This window comes from Agrilus planipennis, unplaced genomic scaffold, assembly GCF_000699045.2.
Source record: "Agrilus planipennis isolate EAB-ADULT unplaced genomic scaffold, Apla_2.0 scaffold80, whole genome shotgun sequence".
NCBI classification, from domain to species: Eukaryota; Metazoa; Arthropoda; class Insecta; order Coleoptera; family Buprestidae; genus Agrilus; species Agrilus planipennis.
The window spans coordinates 73,662-89,621 of NW_020438873.1; the positions used below are offsets into that span (position 1 = coordinate 73,662).

Sequence of the window (15,960 nt, forward strand, 5' to 3'; positions counted from 1 at the left end):
GAAAGCGTTTATTTTGTGTGTACAAATGAATAGTATACAATATGTTACGACAAACCCTGTCAACATTATTGTTTTATTTTAGTTTCATTGTGACTATTTTATGTGAGTATCCGTATTTTCTTAAAAAAAAAACATAGTTTAAGCAGAATAATTTTCTCTTTTAAGTTTATTTTTATATATTTTGTTCTTTACACTTTTCAAGATTTCATTTTGTTCCTTTTTTGGCGATATACAGACAATTTTGTCCACTTTCAAATGTTCGTTGTATTAACTTTGTTAGGTATAAAAAGACCGCACTTCGTTCACAGATGACATACAAAATTATGAGGGACGCACGTTAAACTCCTTTTTGTGGAGCAGTAACATATTGTGCTTTTAATTAACGCAGTTTTGTAAAAATTGCCTAAAATTTACGTTATGTATTTAGGGTATTCATTGGAATATTATATCACACAATTCTATTTAACAAATCACTATTAAATTGGTTCTCCGGCCTTCATACGAAAAAAAAACAGTACAAAATTTGAAGAGATGGTCTACTATGTGCAAAAATGCATGACGCCATATCTTACAAAAACAAATATATAATAAAGTTCAGATGCTTTGCTCTATCAGGAAAAGGCGTTTCTATGTCAATTAGCTGGTCTGGTAATGAATAATATTAAATTTGTTTTTAATGAAAATAATAGATATTTAACAATTAATTAAAGTCATTGGTTTAAATATAGACGACGGACCTTATCTCTGCTAACGACGTACGGTCTTTTCCCTTAAAGTAGTACAGAAGTCAATAATTGTCATATTTTGTCCTTTTGTTCAATTTTTAATATCTGTAATAATTTACAATTATTTATTACGCTATAACAAGTTTTTTAATTTATTATTAATTAAGCAGCTACTAGCTAGTAATATAGATGAGGCTATAATAATTAGACAGCTTTAACCAAATAAAATTGTTCTGCATTTTGTCAAAATGACTGTTCTATTTTTGTAAGTGTGAATAAAATTAATAGTTTTATAAATAATAGCAAACTTTTTTAATTGTTTTTTTTTTCAATTTACAACACCTTAAAAAATAATAAATGGGAATGAATGTACGGAATATTCATATCCTATGAATAAAAAAATAAAGATTACAAATTACACTTTAGTTATACAAGCGTCTATGTTTTTATCGATACAGATCTTTGTTAGTTCTGTTCTATTTTTTATTATTAGTTTAAAATTAAATTTTATTCTAACCGTAGTTCTACGCCAATGAATTGATTTACGAAATTGGTGAAGTTGGTATGTTGGTACTATCAGTATAGGTTGGCGACAATTGACAATTGAAGGACACTCAACAATTTGACACATGGTTGACCCTTATTTCATACTTATCTATTGTTGACATTTCACAAATATATGTTTTAGTGAAAAGTTTCTACAAGTGATTTAACCATATAATACAAATATATTTATATATTTATAATTAAAATGGGTGTTCCGAAATTTTTTAGATATATTAGTGAAAGATATCCGTGTCTAAGTGAGGTTGTGAAAGAGTACCAGGTATGTTTTATATGAATCTTGCATTTCAATCATTCAAATTCGTATGATTTTTTTACTCCAGCTGCCGGAATTTGATAATTTATACCTGGATATGAATGGAATTATACATACTTGCTCACATCCAGACGATGGAGACCCACATTTTCGTATTACGGAAGAAAAAATATTCAGAGATATTTTTCACTATATTGAAGTACTCTTTCGAATGATAAAGCCACAGAAATTATTCTTTATGGCAGTTGACGGAGTAGCTCCCAGGGCAAAGATGAATCAGCAACGTGGTCGTAGATTTAGGACAGCAAAAGAGGCATTAGAATTGGAGCAGAAAGCTTTAGCAAAAGGAGAGAAACTTCCGACACAAGCCAGATTTGATTCAAACTGTATAACACCAGGAACTGAATTTATGGTCAAGTTGCAAGAACAATTAAAATATTTCATTGTTACTAAGATTTCTACAGATCCATTGTGGCAAAAGTGTAAAATTGTTTTATCTGGACATGAGGTAAGTGTATTCACTCAATTTGCTTAAATATTTATAAAAGAAAATTGTTAATTGAAAAAACAAAACATCATCATCATCTGTAAATTGTTAGATAGTGGTTGAAAGACAATTGCACCTCATGTTACATTTTCATAGAAATCATAGTCAATTTTGCCCCTTAAAAAAGATATTTTATCTTCATTCATAATAACTTCTATGAGTATAAATAAAACATAAGGTAAAATTACTTTTTATACATGACCTAACAATCCACAATTAGGTAATCATACTTTGACACTTGCATCCAAGAGGCTACATTCCTTCTATAATTTGTTACTTAGACTCCAGGTGAAGGAGAACATAAAATTATGGACTATATCAGGTATATGAGATCTCAACCAGGTTATGATCCAAATACTAGACATTGCCTGTATGGTTTAGATGCTGATCTTATAATGCTAGGTTTATGCACCCATGAACCACATTTCTCATTACTTCGAGAGGAGGTACACTATTATAAGATGCTTTAAAATGTTATTTTAAATCAATGATTTTGTAGGTAAAATTTGGTAAAAAATCTACAAGGCGGAAAAATATACCTGAACAGATGACATTTTTTTTACTTCACTTATCCCTCATGAGGGAATATTTAGAATTAGAATTTTTACCATTACAAAAAGATTTACCATTCCCATATGATTTGGAACGGATCATAGATGATTGGGTAAAAAGAAATTTTTAGTATAATTCTTTAGATCAACTAAATTCTAAATAATTGTAGGTTTTAATGGGATTTTTAGTGGGTAATGATTTTATTCCTAACTTGCCAAATATGCATATAGCAAATGGAGCTTTACCTGTTTTGTACAAGGCTTACATGAAGGCGCTTCCAAAATTAGGGGGTATGTCATTTATTGTGTTAGTAAACAACTCTTAAATACTTAAACTATAGGATATATCAATGAAAGTGGCACTTTAAATTTGGAACGATTTGAAGAATTTATGAAAGAACTTGCTGAAATTGATATCGAAAATTTTTCTGACCAGTATGCTGATCTGAAATGGTTTGAGGCAAAAACTGGTAGAGATTTTAATGGCAAGGAAAAGAATGTATGTAACCATTGACTAATTTTTTGGTTGTAATAATTGATAAGTAATGAATATTTTAGTACATGTAATTACTTCTTTGTTTAATTTTTAGGAAAAAGTTTTGATACCATTTGAATTAGAAGATAAACCAGAAGTAAGTTGTTTAAAATCTTATTTGATTGATTACACATTTTTGTTTTACAGATAAACAATGTCGAAGAAAAATCAAATAATGTAGAAAAGAAATCAGAAAATGACATTGAAATAAAGAATGAATCTATTGAAAAAGTATTGTCGTTTGTTTAGGAGGCATTTAATGTGTTTATAAAAATTATTTTTTTTAAGGATAAAAATGTTACTGGTAACGGTGAAATTGCACTAGGCAATAATGCTAGTTCTGAAAATGGTGTTGTAGAAAATTGGGAAGACCGATTGGATGAATCAGATACGTCGGACTCTGATAATGATCTTTTCTTAGCTGAATTCAAACAACACAAGACTGATTATTACATGAATAAGTTAGAATATGAACAAGTAACTCAGTGAGTTTTTTCTTTTATAAAAATAATTTTAATTTTCTAATGTCAAATCTTTTTTTCTAGAGAAGTATTAAAAGCCCAAGCTGAAGGTTATGTTAGAGCCATTCAGTGGAATTTACATTACTATTATAATGGAGTTTGTTCATGGTCCTGGTATTATCCTCATCACTATGCTCCATATGTTTCTGACATTCAGGGTTTTAAGGATTTGAAGTTGAAATTTGATCTGGGAAAACCTTTTAAACCTTTTGAACAAGTGAGTGTTTATTAAGAGGCAAAAATCCAGCTAATGTAGGGTATAAGATTTATTACGACTATGAAACCATTTTGCTTTTACATGTTTTGTTGATTTATGAGTAATAACCAGTTATTATTTTTTAGCTCTTGGCGGTTCTTCCATCGGCCAGTAAAAATCTTCTTCCAGAAGCTTATCAGGACCTGATGACCAAAGAAGATTCTCCATTAAAAAAGTACTATCCTGAAAATTTTCAGACAGATTTGAACGGGAAAAGACAAGAATGGGAAGCGGTTGTTCTTATACCATTTATTGATGAGGTAATTGGACTATTTCATTATATTATTTGAACATAAAAAAGGCATAACATCGGCGAAAACTTGGACCTAAGCAATGGCAATACGATTTTTATTTTGTCAATATATACAACACATAAACATCACAGTACCTTTGGAATGATATAAGTTTAATTACCCTGCTTTTATACTAAATACTGAAAAAATCCTCGACAAACTTCACCATTCATATACGTGTTAATGAAATAATATGAAAAACTATTTAAAATATGTTTGATATGATTTGAAGAAATTGTTTTGTATTTCAAGAAAATATTACTAGAAGGAATGGAACAGTGTAATGAAAGACTAAGTCCGGATGAAAAACAACGTAATAGTCATGGTCCCATGTTAATTTACGAATATTCCGTTGATGATACCGGTAGATATGAAGCACCTGATTATTTCCCTGCCTTAGCAGTATCACATGCTAAATGTACCAAGGTACCGATAGAAAATATCCGAGTTCCGATGGATAAATTAATCAAAGGGTCATACCCGGGTGTGAAAATGGATGTATTTTATCCTGGTTTTCCAACTATGAAACACTTGGAGTATACTGTACGTGCTTCTTTGTTAATTTTGAAATCTGCTGGATGTACTTTTTTTACTTTTTATTATAGGCAGTTTTAGGCAAGGCAAAGGTAAAGGTATTTGAACAAGCAAGTAGAAATGAAAACATGATTGTAAGTATTGTTCCAAAAAAAGATGTGCCTGCAATTGATGTTTTGGCCAAGAAAATGCTGGGTAGTGTTGTATATGTTAGTTGGCCTCATCTTGTGGAAGCTCTGTGAGTATTGATTTTAGTTTTCTAAATATCAAAATTTAGTTTTAGTTTCTCTTTATATAGAATAACAATAATAATAATTATAATTGTACTAAAATGTATTAATAATAATAATTACATATTGTTATTATGCGCCCAGAGACCCTGATTAACGAACCAATTAATTAAAAATTTTTGAATACATATAATATTCTGGATAATTTTTTGTTCTACTAGGGTTGTATCCATTTCCAATGAAGAATACCGTTACATTGCTGCAAGCGAAAAAGGTCAATACAACGTTGAAGAAAATAAAGGTAATTCTTTAACCGTTTGGAGATCTCAAGTCAGAGGGATAACTCAATAGTAAGCTTAATATTCTTTATCTTATATGCTGGCTTAATAAGTATATGTAGTTTAAAATGGATTGATACTCAAAATATAATTTAAGATGGTTATTCATTACACAGTTATTCTTTAAATTATTTATAATTTGTTAATTTCTTTACATATGTTTTCAGTTACATGAGCCGTTTGGGAATAAATGTAGGTGAAACACAAGTTTTGGTTCATGTGAGGGTAATGATTGGTCGAAAATATGCCTTCACCCCACAGGGTCGTGTTAATTTGGAAAAACAGTGGGCAGTAATCGAAAGCGCGTACCCTTTACAAGCAGTGGTCCAAAACATAGCTGTATACGAAAAGAAATATGAAATGTACAAAAGTATTGGAAACATTTTTTCTGTAGGAACAAAGTGTTTCATGCTAGGACAACCTTATTATGGAGCTGTTGGTGAAGTAAGATTAAATTTTATTAAAATTAATATTTTATCTGAGCATCTATATTAATATATATTTGTTTATAATTGCGAAATTAATCAACACAAGATCAACTTATAAAATTATTTTAGTATTTTCGTTTAAATTCATTCTTATTCTGGTTGAATTTTCCTTTGTGATAATATCATTGTACGTATACTTAATTTGAACTTGGTAATATTAGTTAAATTTAATAGCAAACTAATTTTTGGAGGGATAGTTATGATTAATTGTACTTTAATAGGAGTCCAAATTGCGTTGAATAATTCAACATGTTATGGTTACTGTTTTATATTAATAGAAAAGGTAAATAAGAACTCACTAAGAGGAATTTCCCCAACCAGACTATCTACCGGACTATAAAAACTGTTTATGCTAGTGTCCCATTAATTAAATATGACTAACAGGCAGAAGGATTTATCCCCACTAAAAAGGGATCCTTATAAAATATGTACAACATTTCTTTACTCTAGTTTGACCAACAAAATATCGCTATGAGGATGATTAAGTTTTATATTTGTACGTAGACCTAATCATTAATTAATTTCTATCACTTATTAATTATTAGGTAGATCAAGATAACGAGAAAGCAAAAGGTTGTAAAACTTATGTAGAGTTATGTTTTTGATAACAATTATTACAATATATCTCCGTCGCAATGTTGTTCTTTGGTCAGCGTGTAAGACAAAAATGGGACACAAATAAAGGGTTGTTATAGAACGCTTACAGCCCTCATTAGGCTGTGATTCTATTCATGCCAAATTTAAGGAAAAAATAATGAAAACACAAAGGCTTTATTCTATCTTGTACCCATTATTAATATACTTTAGCAAGATTTATATTATCACCATATGATAAGCAAATTATATCATGTAGGTAAATAATTATTATTATGTAGATAGTAAATGAAAATATTCCAATACAAAATATGCACATTTCCATGCGATATTCTATAAATATTAAAGTTTCTAAATTCTACCCAGTGCTGCTTTTTGAAACGGTTATGATTTAGTAATATCGATCAGTTAATCGTCATGTGTTGCGAAATAATTTTGCATTTTAAGTATTTCAAATATAAATATAAGTACGTATACGTATTTTTAACTTTTACAAATAATTCCTTTATTTAATTAATTGTACATTGTTATCTACAGTTTTTAATAATAATGAATAATATGTATCCTTTTTTAGGTACTTGAAAGTAAAGAATCTTTGAAAAATGTTCGAATAAAAGTAGATATGAAAAAGACTGATGAACCAGATTTCACCGAAGCAAAAGATTTGGCTCATGAAATCGCAACCCGATATATACCTTTACAGGTTGCTGCTGCAAAATTATGTAAGTTACATAAATTTAAAGTATTAAACATTTGGAGCACAAGAAATGAACTTTAATACTACGTTCGTTCGATTTATTTTGTTAGTTGTTTTCAGTCTGCTCAATATATTAACACTATTATCTTCTATTTTATAATTTTATAATGAGTCGCAAAATTTCTTTTGCTATATTAGTCAAGGACTTCTTAAAGATCAGCGGTATTTAACTTACAGACATTTTTCCCACGTTAATTATTGTTTATATTATAAGCGTTTCATTAAATACACTATTAAGTCAAAGCATTATATTTTATATAAATCTTAATAATATTTACATTAGAACTTGGTAACTGACAATTAGTGTCGATTTTTTAGCAATTTCAAAGAGTCTGTTTTCGCGAATAACTGGATGTATCTTCGTCATTCCCACTGGCTACCGAAATATCCCTATGGAGTCTAATGAATTGCCAAAAATAAATATTGGACTAAATCTAAAACTGACTAAGAAAAATGAAGAGATACCTGGATATACCAGAAAAGATGCCAACACGTGGATGTACTCGGAAAAAGCAGTCGCCCTGGTTGAAAATTATTTGCAACGTTTCCCTACTTTGGTTCAATATTTAAATCAAAACCAAGGAAATGACGTATATTTTGAAGAAGATATCTATCCTGATGGTGATGGGTAAGCTTATGTCTTTAAATATCAGTTTCAGTTGGCAAATAAAACATTGATCATTTAATGAATTTGCCTTCAACATGTGTATAATGTGAAAATTATTTTAAAAGATTAATTTTTGTCATGGATGTTAGACAATGAATAGGAAACAGTAATTGTCTTAAGTCATTTCGTTGAAATTAAAACTTGTAAAAGAATTTTTTTATTTTATTTTTAATTTGTAAACTATTTATAAAGAAAGGAGCAAATAAAAGAGATAACGGCATGGATTAAAAAACAACCGTTCTATTCGGTCGAGAGGCAAGTCTGTGGTAGTATAGGACTTTATCCGGACGTGATTAAGAAAATCGAGGAAATAATCGACAAATTTAAGAAAAGATCTAAGATTAGGAAGGTTGTCATGGAAGTGAAACCACACCTTCTTTATGTGGTAGGTATTTTTTTATATTCTTAATATCTTTTCTTATTTTAAATTGTGTGGAAAATAAAACTCAGTAAGGGTTGTTTCCTTAATTTTTTAAAACCCATACAGATGCTTTGTCTTGGATGTAAATCTTTTTTAAAGTAGGTTTTTGAAGTTAGTATGTCACAATCAAATTAAGTATACCATATACTGATTTCAAAAACCTACCTTGAAAAAGTCTTACATTGTTTATTATTTTTAACATCTCTTACAGAAAAACGTTCTGCATTAATTTCACCTGAGATGCATTCGTTTAAATATCATGTGTCATTTCTCAAATTTTTAAAGAAACGTAAGAAAATTACTATTGCTGTAAAGTAAAGCATACATTTTTAACTTTATGGTACTAAAGTTTTACTGAACTTTTTTCCATATTTTAAAGGATGTTTTTATTATAATTGTTTTAGGTTGGTCTTCAAATTGGAAATCTAATGCCTGACCCAACTACCACGTTTTTATTATACGACAGGGTGGTAAACATTCGGGAAAGTTATACCGTTCCCGTTGGATTGAAAGGAACGATTATTGCCGTCCGAAAACCACAAGATGCAAGTGATGAAGACACGATGTACGACGTTTTGTTCGATGAAGAATTTTCTGGGGGTTTGGAGCTTAATTGTTTGACTCCCAGGGCATACAGGTTACCTAGGTCTGCAATGATTAATATATCACATGGTGAAAGGATGTTGAATCAGAAAACGGGAGTAGTCCCAGGTAAGTTTTGTGTTTGAGAAAACATGGTGATAAGAATAGATGAGACTGATTCTTTTTTCGTTTAAAATCGAAAAGTGATCTTATTTTATCTTTTGATAGTTTCCAGTTTATTACACAAAACGAATCGGATCTTGTTATATATTAGGGAAACTTCTTTTTACAAATAACAAATATATAATTTTTTTATTATCTTTTTAAGGTCAGTTACTGCAAAATTTAAACACTGATCCACAATATCATAAAAATTATTACATGCAAAATGGAGCCATATCTCGCCCCAGTGGCCATTTTCGACCTTCTAGTGCAAGCCCATATCAACAATGGGGCTTCCCAAACTCTCCCGTATCCAATTATGGTAATTTTCGGCCTCCACTTTTGTACAACAATAACGGTCCTTCGCTTATTCCTCCTCAACAATGTGGCCATCCTCGTTTCCATATTGTCCCTTACGATGTAAGAAATAATGGAGGGCCGTATCCTCCAAAGCCATCTTTTGTTCCTTCTACTCAGCAACAATCTAGCGTTGACCATCCTCCTTCCAAAAGTGGACCATCTTTTGGTTCATCCATATCCATGCAAAACTGTCACAACTTTATGCCGGGATTCGCTAAAGGATCGTCGCCAGGGAAACATTTTTATGAGCAGAAACGGGTGAAAGGGGCTCCCTTATCTTATAACGTAAGAACATTATTAAAATTCTTTTATTATTTATTCGACTAGAAAAAATAGTATGCTTTCAAATGGTATTTATTATATTTAGTATTTAATCGTCAATGAATTATATTATGCTTGAAAAAAATTCTCTTGATGTTAAACATACTCCTCACATGTGTGGTGTTATCGTTGGGGTATTGTACACATTTTTTCATGTGATTGTGAACCATGGAAACGAAGTTGTACCGAAATATGTATGTTTTTAGGTCAATATTGGTTTTGGTTAGCCTTTTCGTAGAAATACTTACCAAAATTTTCTATTTGTTTTAGACTCAAAATAATATAACATCAACTCCCAGTGGATCAAGTACAGCAATGCGAGAACCTATGCAAGTGACTAAAGAGGAACATCCTAGGCCCTCGGTAATTGGGGTAGTTTTGTCTTTCTATTCGTTACGTATAGAATTAACCCGTGAATAAATTTGTCTTTCCCTGATTTAATAAATGCAATTGTTTATTGCAGACCAAGGTGGATACAGAACTTTTAAAAAAAATGCTTCGAATAAACGAAGGAGCAAACCAGCGTATTCCTGTAACTGCATTTAAACAAACTCCTGTCAAAGAAATAGAAAAACCTTCAAAATTAGAGCAGTCAACTCCTTTAAATGTTCAGGATATATTTGCTGTAAGTATTTATGTTTTTGAATTGTTTCAAATCACTCATTTATTTATATTTTAATTAAAAATCTTTAGAATTAAATGGTGTATACTTTTATAAATTTCAGCATGCCAGAAATAAAGCTCAAACCTTATCTGACAACGCCTTTTCCACAGCTAAACTTTTAAATTATTATAAATCTTTGGACCTGGGTTGTCCCAGATATCAGTTCTTTGAACTGCCCAAGAAAATGTTCCAGGCACAGATTACTCTTCCTGATGGGAGCGTTGTCTCTGGAAATGCCTGCCAATCTAAAGAAAACGCTTGCGATAGTGCTGCTGCGGAAGCGTTAAAAATTTTAACAAGGGACAATGTGAGTTGACAGTATTTATTTTATAGTTTTGATGAATTTTCGTTATAAAATTTGAATTCTTAAAATTCTTTGCTACTGAAAGAATTAAGATCAATGTTATAATATACTAAGAAAATATTGGGAATTATTAATTGATTGTGTAACTTTTTTGTTAACAATTTAATAATTAAATTGCTTATCTATTTCTGAAGTATTCTATACATTTATTTTAGGCTTTATTCTGAAGCATACTAAATTTGCCTAACATTTACATGATTTGAAATGATAATTTAAAATGTCATAAAAGTACAGTTCAGTTTCATCATCATAATCATATCTTTATATTCGCTCTTTCCCTGCTTTCTCTTCCCTTGCGTACCAGTATTTTTGTTTTACTTTTATTTATTTTCATACAGTATTGTTTTGTCAGTACCGTTCCCATTTTATTTAAGACTATCTCTAACTCCTTTGTATAGATGCTAATACTTCTATATCATCTGCAAATCTAAACATACTAATCTTTTGCCCCTGTATATCTATCCCTACAGCTGTACTGTCTTTAATGTTCTTGATCGCGTCTTCGATGTATAGATTAAAAAGTAGCGGTGACTGTGTGCATCCCTGTCTGACTCCCTTCCTAATATTTGCTTCTCTACATTACAGCTCAGGCTCTATAACTGCTTGTTGCTCTTTATATAAACTAAGTATTACTCTTCTATCTTTGTAACTCATCCCTACATTTTTAAGTATATTTAACATCTTGTCCCATTTAACATTGTCAAAATCTTTTTCTAAATCTACAAATCCGATGTACGCACTCTTTCCTTTTCCTATTGTTTTCTCTATTGTTACCCGTAAAGCTAGAATAGCCTCTCGCGTTCCTCTATTTCTTCTAAACCCAAATTGATCTTCCCCTAATAGCTCTTCCGTCCTTTAGTTCAATTTATATTTGAATAATGAAAAAAAAAACGAATTATTTACTGGAAATTCACACAAAGGTAGATGCCCATTTCTTTTTCTTATTTTCAGAAAGTAGAGGAATCGCACACTTTACGCATACAAAAGCAGACAGAAGTATTACAAAGAAAAGCGGAAAATGATAAAACAGTCAGGGAAAAGGTACATAAGGTATTAAAACAAAATTAAATTTGAAAAAAAATTATTTTTATTATTTATCATTTTGTTAGCATCATTTACAGCGTTATAAAATTTAATTCTTTGTAATTACAAATAAGTTACTCTTGTTTAAAACATTTAATTGATTATGGTATTTTCAGGAGAAAAAAATAGAAAGAAGTGGTAATGTGGAATTTAACAAAAAAAAAGATAGCACCAATTTAGAGACAAGTAACAACACCGTGAACAACAGCGGTAGTAAAGGCCAGAGGCAAGTACTATCTGTCAACAGTTTCGTGCCACTTCAAGCAATTAGAAATAGAACAAAGAGTGGAAGTAATAGAAGTGTTGAAAGTAATACAACTGCCAATTTAACGGTGACAGAGAACAAAAATAAACTAAAAGAAGACGACCAAGAAACTGAAAAATGTGTTACAAGTCAGAGCTCAAAGGGAGCACCAATGCGACGTAGAGGAGAAAGAAAAATGAGAATAGCCGCCAATTTTCAGGCGACTGGTAAACGATAATTTTAATTTTTGATTGAAATTATGGAAATATTAAGTGAAACTGTGATAGGTTAGCTTAGGTCTACAAATTACTTAAACTACCTACTGCAGAATAACGTATGTTTTTATAAACTGATCGAATTTTTTTTTCATATATTTAGAATATTGGTTTAACTGCAGGAAAACACTCCTGAATTAAGATTTTTTTCAATTTACGCGTAGCTATAATTTTATTAGTTTATTGTTTTGATACTACATTTCGTAGGTAATAGGACGCAAATAAACTCTAAATTTTGTCTTCTGACCCTTTATTACTTCTAGACAAATATTTGCTGGAGTTTTATTTTTGTGTTTAAATAAAAATAAATAAATGATTATTTAAAATTGGTAATAATTTCTAAGTTCGTATTTTAATAATAATTTCTTCTCTACATGTTATAATTACGTATGTAGGTATTTTCATATACGGTCTAGCAAAAAAAATGTGTGGATAGAGTAGTGATTTTAACAATAAATCGGCAACTAAAAATGAAATAGTTGAATAAATGAGACTGTGTATTGATTATTATGTAATGTCAATTTTAATTCGTTACTAAACATTTCGGTACAAATTTTGTAAATTACGAATAAATATGTTCAAAGTTGTTATTGCTTCAGTACTTAAAAAAAGGAAACAGAATTTGTAATTAATTATGAATTGAATAATATATAAGAAAAACCTAATAAACGAACTAAATAGAATAATTTGGAAACAATATTTTCTAACTACATAACTAATTATTTAATGCGGACGTTTGTAAAGACAAATGAACAATTACAATTTGTTAAATGATGTTAATTGTTTTACTAAGATGGTCATCAAAAGTACTATTAGAAGTTTACAAAAATTGAAATGTTGGGGTTTAAATACTGAGGTAAGGAGTTTTTTTTAAGACCTTCACAAAAAATTGAATGTGGCAAAATATCGTAGAATTTTTAGTAAACATACTTTTTACCCTTGCGCTAATTCTCCGGTAAGTGAGAAGTAGTTTCAGTAATTATCGAGTTTTAATGAAATTTAGTTATATGGTTTATATTTATTATCGATATATTTGAGAATCTCTTTGTCGCAAATATCTAATTAGACAATCATTTATTATATAGGGAATAGTTAATTTTAATTAAAAAAAAGGAACGACTGACTCATTTTTGATTTAATTCGATTATTTTCTGATAGGTGGTGCTGGTAGTGGTCTTAAACAGATACATGTGTAAATTATGTGTAATATTTTAGAATATGTATTTTAGATATGTTTAGGGTGCGTAAACAATGGATTTTTAGCGTAGTGTGGTGCATAGATGTGGATTTTAAAAGTAAGAAATTAAAATTCCTGTGTAAAAATTTCTGATCGAAATCTTCGTAATTATATAGCTGATTACGATATGGGTTTTTCGGAAATTTATTGTTTTCCCAGTGGTTATTATGTGTAGTACCTCCTTAGAATGTTAAGTACACGGGTTATCAAATTTTTCTTTGTAAAAAAACTTGATTTCATTAGATTTGACTTCATTTATATGTAATTTATAATATGCCACTTTTTACAATATTATAAAGTGGGTTAGGAAATTTTCTATTCTCTTTTTTTTTTTTTAGAAAATGGTACTTCTAGTATATCTAACAATTAGTGCTGTTTTGGGACCTCTTCATCTCAAACTTTATTAAGGATATAGTACCCGGAGTAGGAGGTCAACGGATTGGATCAAGCTACAGAGACAGTGTATTTCATTCCTGTCTTAAGAAACCTTGTTGTCTAAACTAGAAACGATTGTGTGGTGAAAAATAGGACATAACAGATTGGATCCAAAGGTAGGATGGTTTAAATTTGATGAATGAACTGTTTTTGCATTCAAATAATTGGACTAATTTCTGGCTGTTTCTAGTACCTGCTTTATTCATTTATTTATTCATCAACAAGGTGAGATGGCTGAAAATATTTAAAAATAAGTATGTACGTAATTCTTTGTTTGAAACATTCTGGTAACTGTTTAAACGGTTCTGTAAAGTTGAAAATAAGGTTTATTACTTTCAATATATATATACTACAGTAGAAGTATATAATTGTTATAAAGTAATTAAAATACTTGTTTTTAAATAGGCTTTACAATACCAAGGTTCTTGGTGTATGAGTTCTTTTACACTAATAAAGAATCTTGCAAAACTTAAGATAAGATTTTAAAGATTTCAGCTTGTAATGATTTTACTTCATTTGATTTGCTAATTATTGATAATATGCATAACAAAATTATAAATGGTTGTTGGAATTAATACTAAAATTAAATAATTATATGTGTGCTAGGTACAAAGAAGAATCATGAAAGTGACTGAATACTCTTTAATAAGTTTTCATCTTACAGGATAAAAACTTCGGATGCCATTAAGTTAAGGAGTCTTGGTTGTTTCAGTCTTCATTCGCTTCAGAAAGTAGCTGTATCTATGTTCCCAAAGAAAGCATGAAAATGCCTTTTTCCCATTGGAAATTGTTTGTTACAAAAAGGAAAAGTTTATGAGAATCAATTGGTAAGTAACAGTATGTACTAATTTAAAATAGCAAAAAGGTTGCAGAAACTTCAGCTTGTTAGATATTTGTAACTTAGTTTCAATAGACAAGTTTTAAACAACGTTTCAGAAATGGCAAAAGCAGAATAGCAGAATGAATGTGGAGCTGACCTTTATATTACTGATTTACTTACATTGAAAGTGGTAATTAATTACTTTTTCAACTCCATTTTTGTAGATTATTCATGAGGAGGAATTACAGTTAATTGAAACAACCGATGCTTTTGACGCAAGGGAAAGACAACTGGAAATGAATTTGGAAACCACCAAAACAACAGATCGTCTGCCGTGGTATCCCTCCTGGATTTGGCTTGTGCATTACACTTATGGGCTTTACATCACTGAAACATGTTTTCTGCTATGATATTCCTTCTGGATTTAGTTTGCTTTTCACACATGCAAACTTGGGAACTTTACAGTAGTCTACTGTTTACTAAGGTAAGAGTATATAATATAATTAATATTAATAGCTCTTTATTAATCTGTTACCACCCTATCTGTTTCAGATCGACGTTGGAGAAGACAAAGATGACCCAGTAGTTGAAATAGTTCTTTATCTTGCATGCTCTATCTAGTAGAATTCATTAAGTTCATTTTATTCAAATTAATTTTTTATTTTGCATGTTTTTTTTTGTAGTTTCTTGTAGTTTTTATATAGTTAATTTGATATATTTTTTATTTTGCATGCGTGTTTTTGTTCATTTTATTTGAAGTAATTGTAGATTGTATATGTTTTTATTATTTTTTTGTCATAGTAGTAGTGTAGTAGTAGTACTTACTAACATGTTGAGTAGTTGTAGTATAGTCTAACATGTCTCTTGCTTACCTCTTCGCTTAGCTTACTGCATATTCTTCCTAATTTGCTTTGCATTTACCCTACGAGTTCTACATGATTCAACGTTTCGTTATCGTGTGTGTTTCTTCTCACCCTTGTGGAATTAGGGAGGGCCTCCCCGAACGACTTCCCTTGGGCTTAGCTATTTAGTTGATCTTAAAAGTGTCTTATACACTTTTCGCGAGTCTACTCTAGCGTTACTTCCTTTCAGACAGGGTACAGTGGGTTATCTGGAATAGGAGCAATAGGCGACTG

At 30.1% G+C, this 15,960-nt stretch overlaps 1 protein-coding gene and 1 long non-coding RNA gene across 8 annotated transcripts; both read left to right on the forward strand.

Moving 5' to 3' along the window:
- The first annotated feature begins 1,351 nt into the window (after positions 1-1,351).
- On the forward strand, positions 1,352-12,684 carry LOC108734810 (5'-3' exoribonuclease 1). Of its 3 annotated transcripts, none has more exons than XM_018466498.2 (25): positions 1,352-1,551; positions 1,613-2,053; positions 2,374-2,538; positions 2,592-2,756; positions 2,814-2,934; positions 2,985-3,142; positions 3,234-3,275; positions 3,326-3,409; positions 3,467-3,663; positions 3,724-3,916; positions 4,042-4,215; positions 4,501-4,791; positions 4,854-5,020; positions 5,234-5,362; positions 5,518-5,794; positions 7,007-7,154; positions 7,508-7,817; positions 8,049-8,241; positions 8,682-8,988; positions 9,188-9,666; positions 9,973-10,065; positions 10,166-10,327; positions 10,428-10,673; positions 11,682-11,780; positions 11,930-12,684. In XM_018466498.2, the coding sequence occupies exons 1-25, from the start codon at positions 1,477-1,479 to the stop codon at positions 12,293-12,295; spliced, it is 5,082 nt and encodes a 1,693-aa protein (XP_018322000.1). In that variant the 5' UTR covers positions 1,352-1,476; the 3' UTR covers positions 12,296-12,684. The 3 variants fall into 3 exon arrangements, with proteins under 3 accessions (XP_018322000.1, XP_018322001.1, XP_018322002.1); XM_018466499.2 differs by having other exon boundaries at positions 1,353-1,551; positions 11,682-11,771; XM_018466500.2 differs by lacking the exon at positions 3,326-3,409 and having other exon boundaries at positions 1,353-1,551.
- An 851-nt stretch (positions 12,685-13,535) lies between these two features.
- On the forward strand, positions 13,536-15,416 carry LOC108734768. Of its 5 annotated transcripts, none has more exons than XR_003232127.1 (5): positions 13,536-13,627; positions 13,908-14,229; positions 14,611-14,831; positions 15,049-15,308; positions 15,377-15,416. It is a non-coding gene; the product is annotated as an uncharacterized LOC108734768 (long non-coding RNA). The 5 variants fall into 5 exon arrangements; XR_003232129.1 differs by having other exon boundaries at positions 14,669-14,831; XR_003232130.1 differs by having other exon boundaries at positions 13,908-14,120.
- Positions 15,417-15,960: the final 544 nt, after the last annotated feature.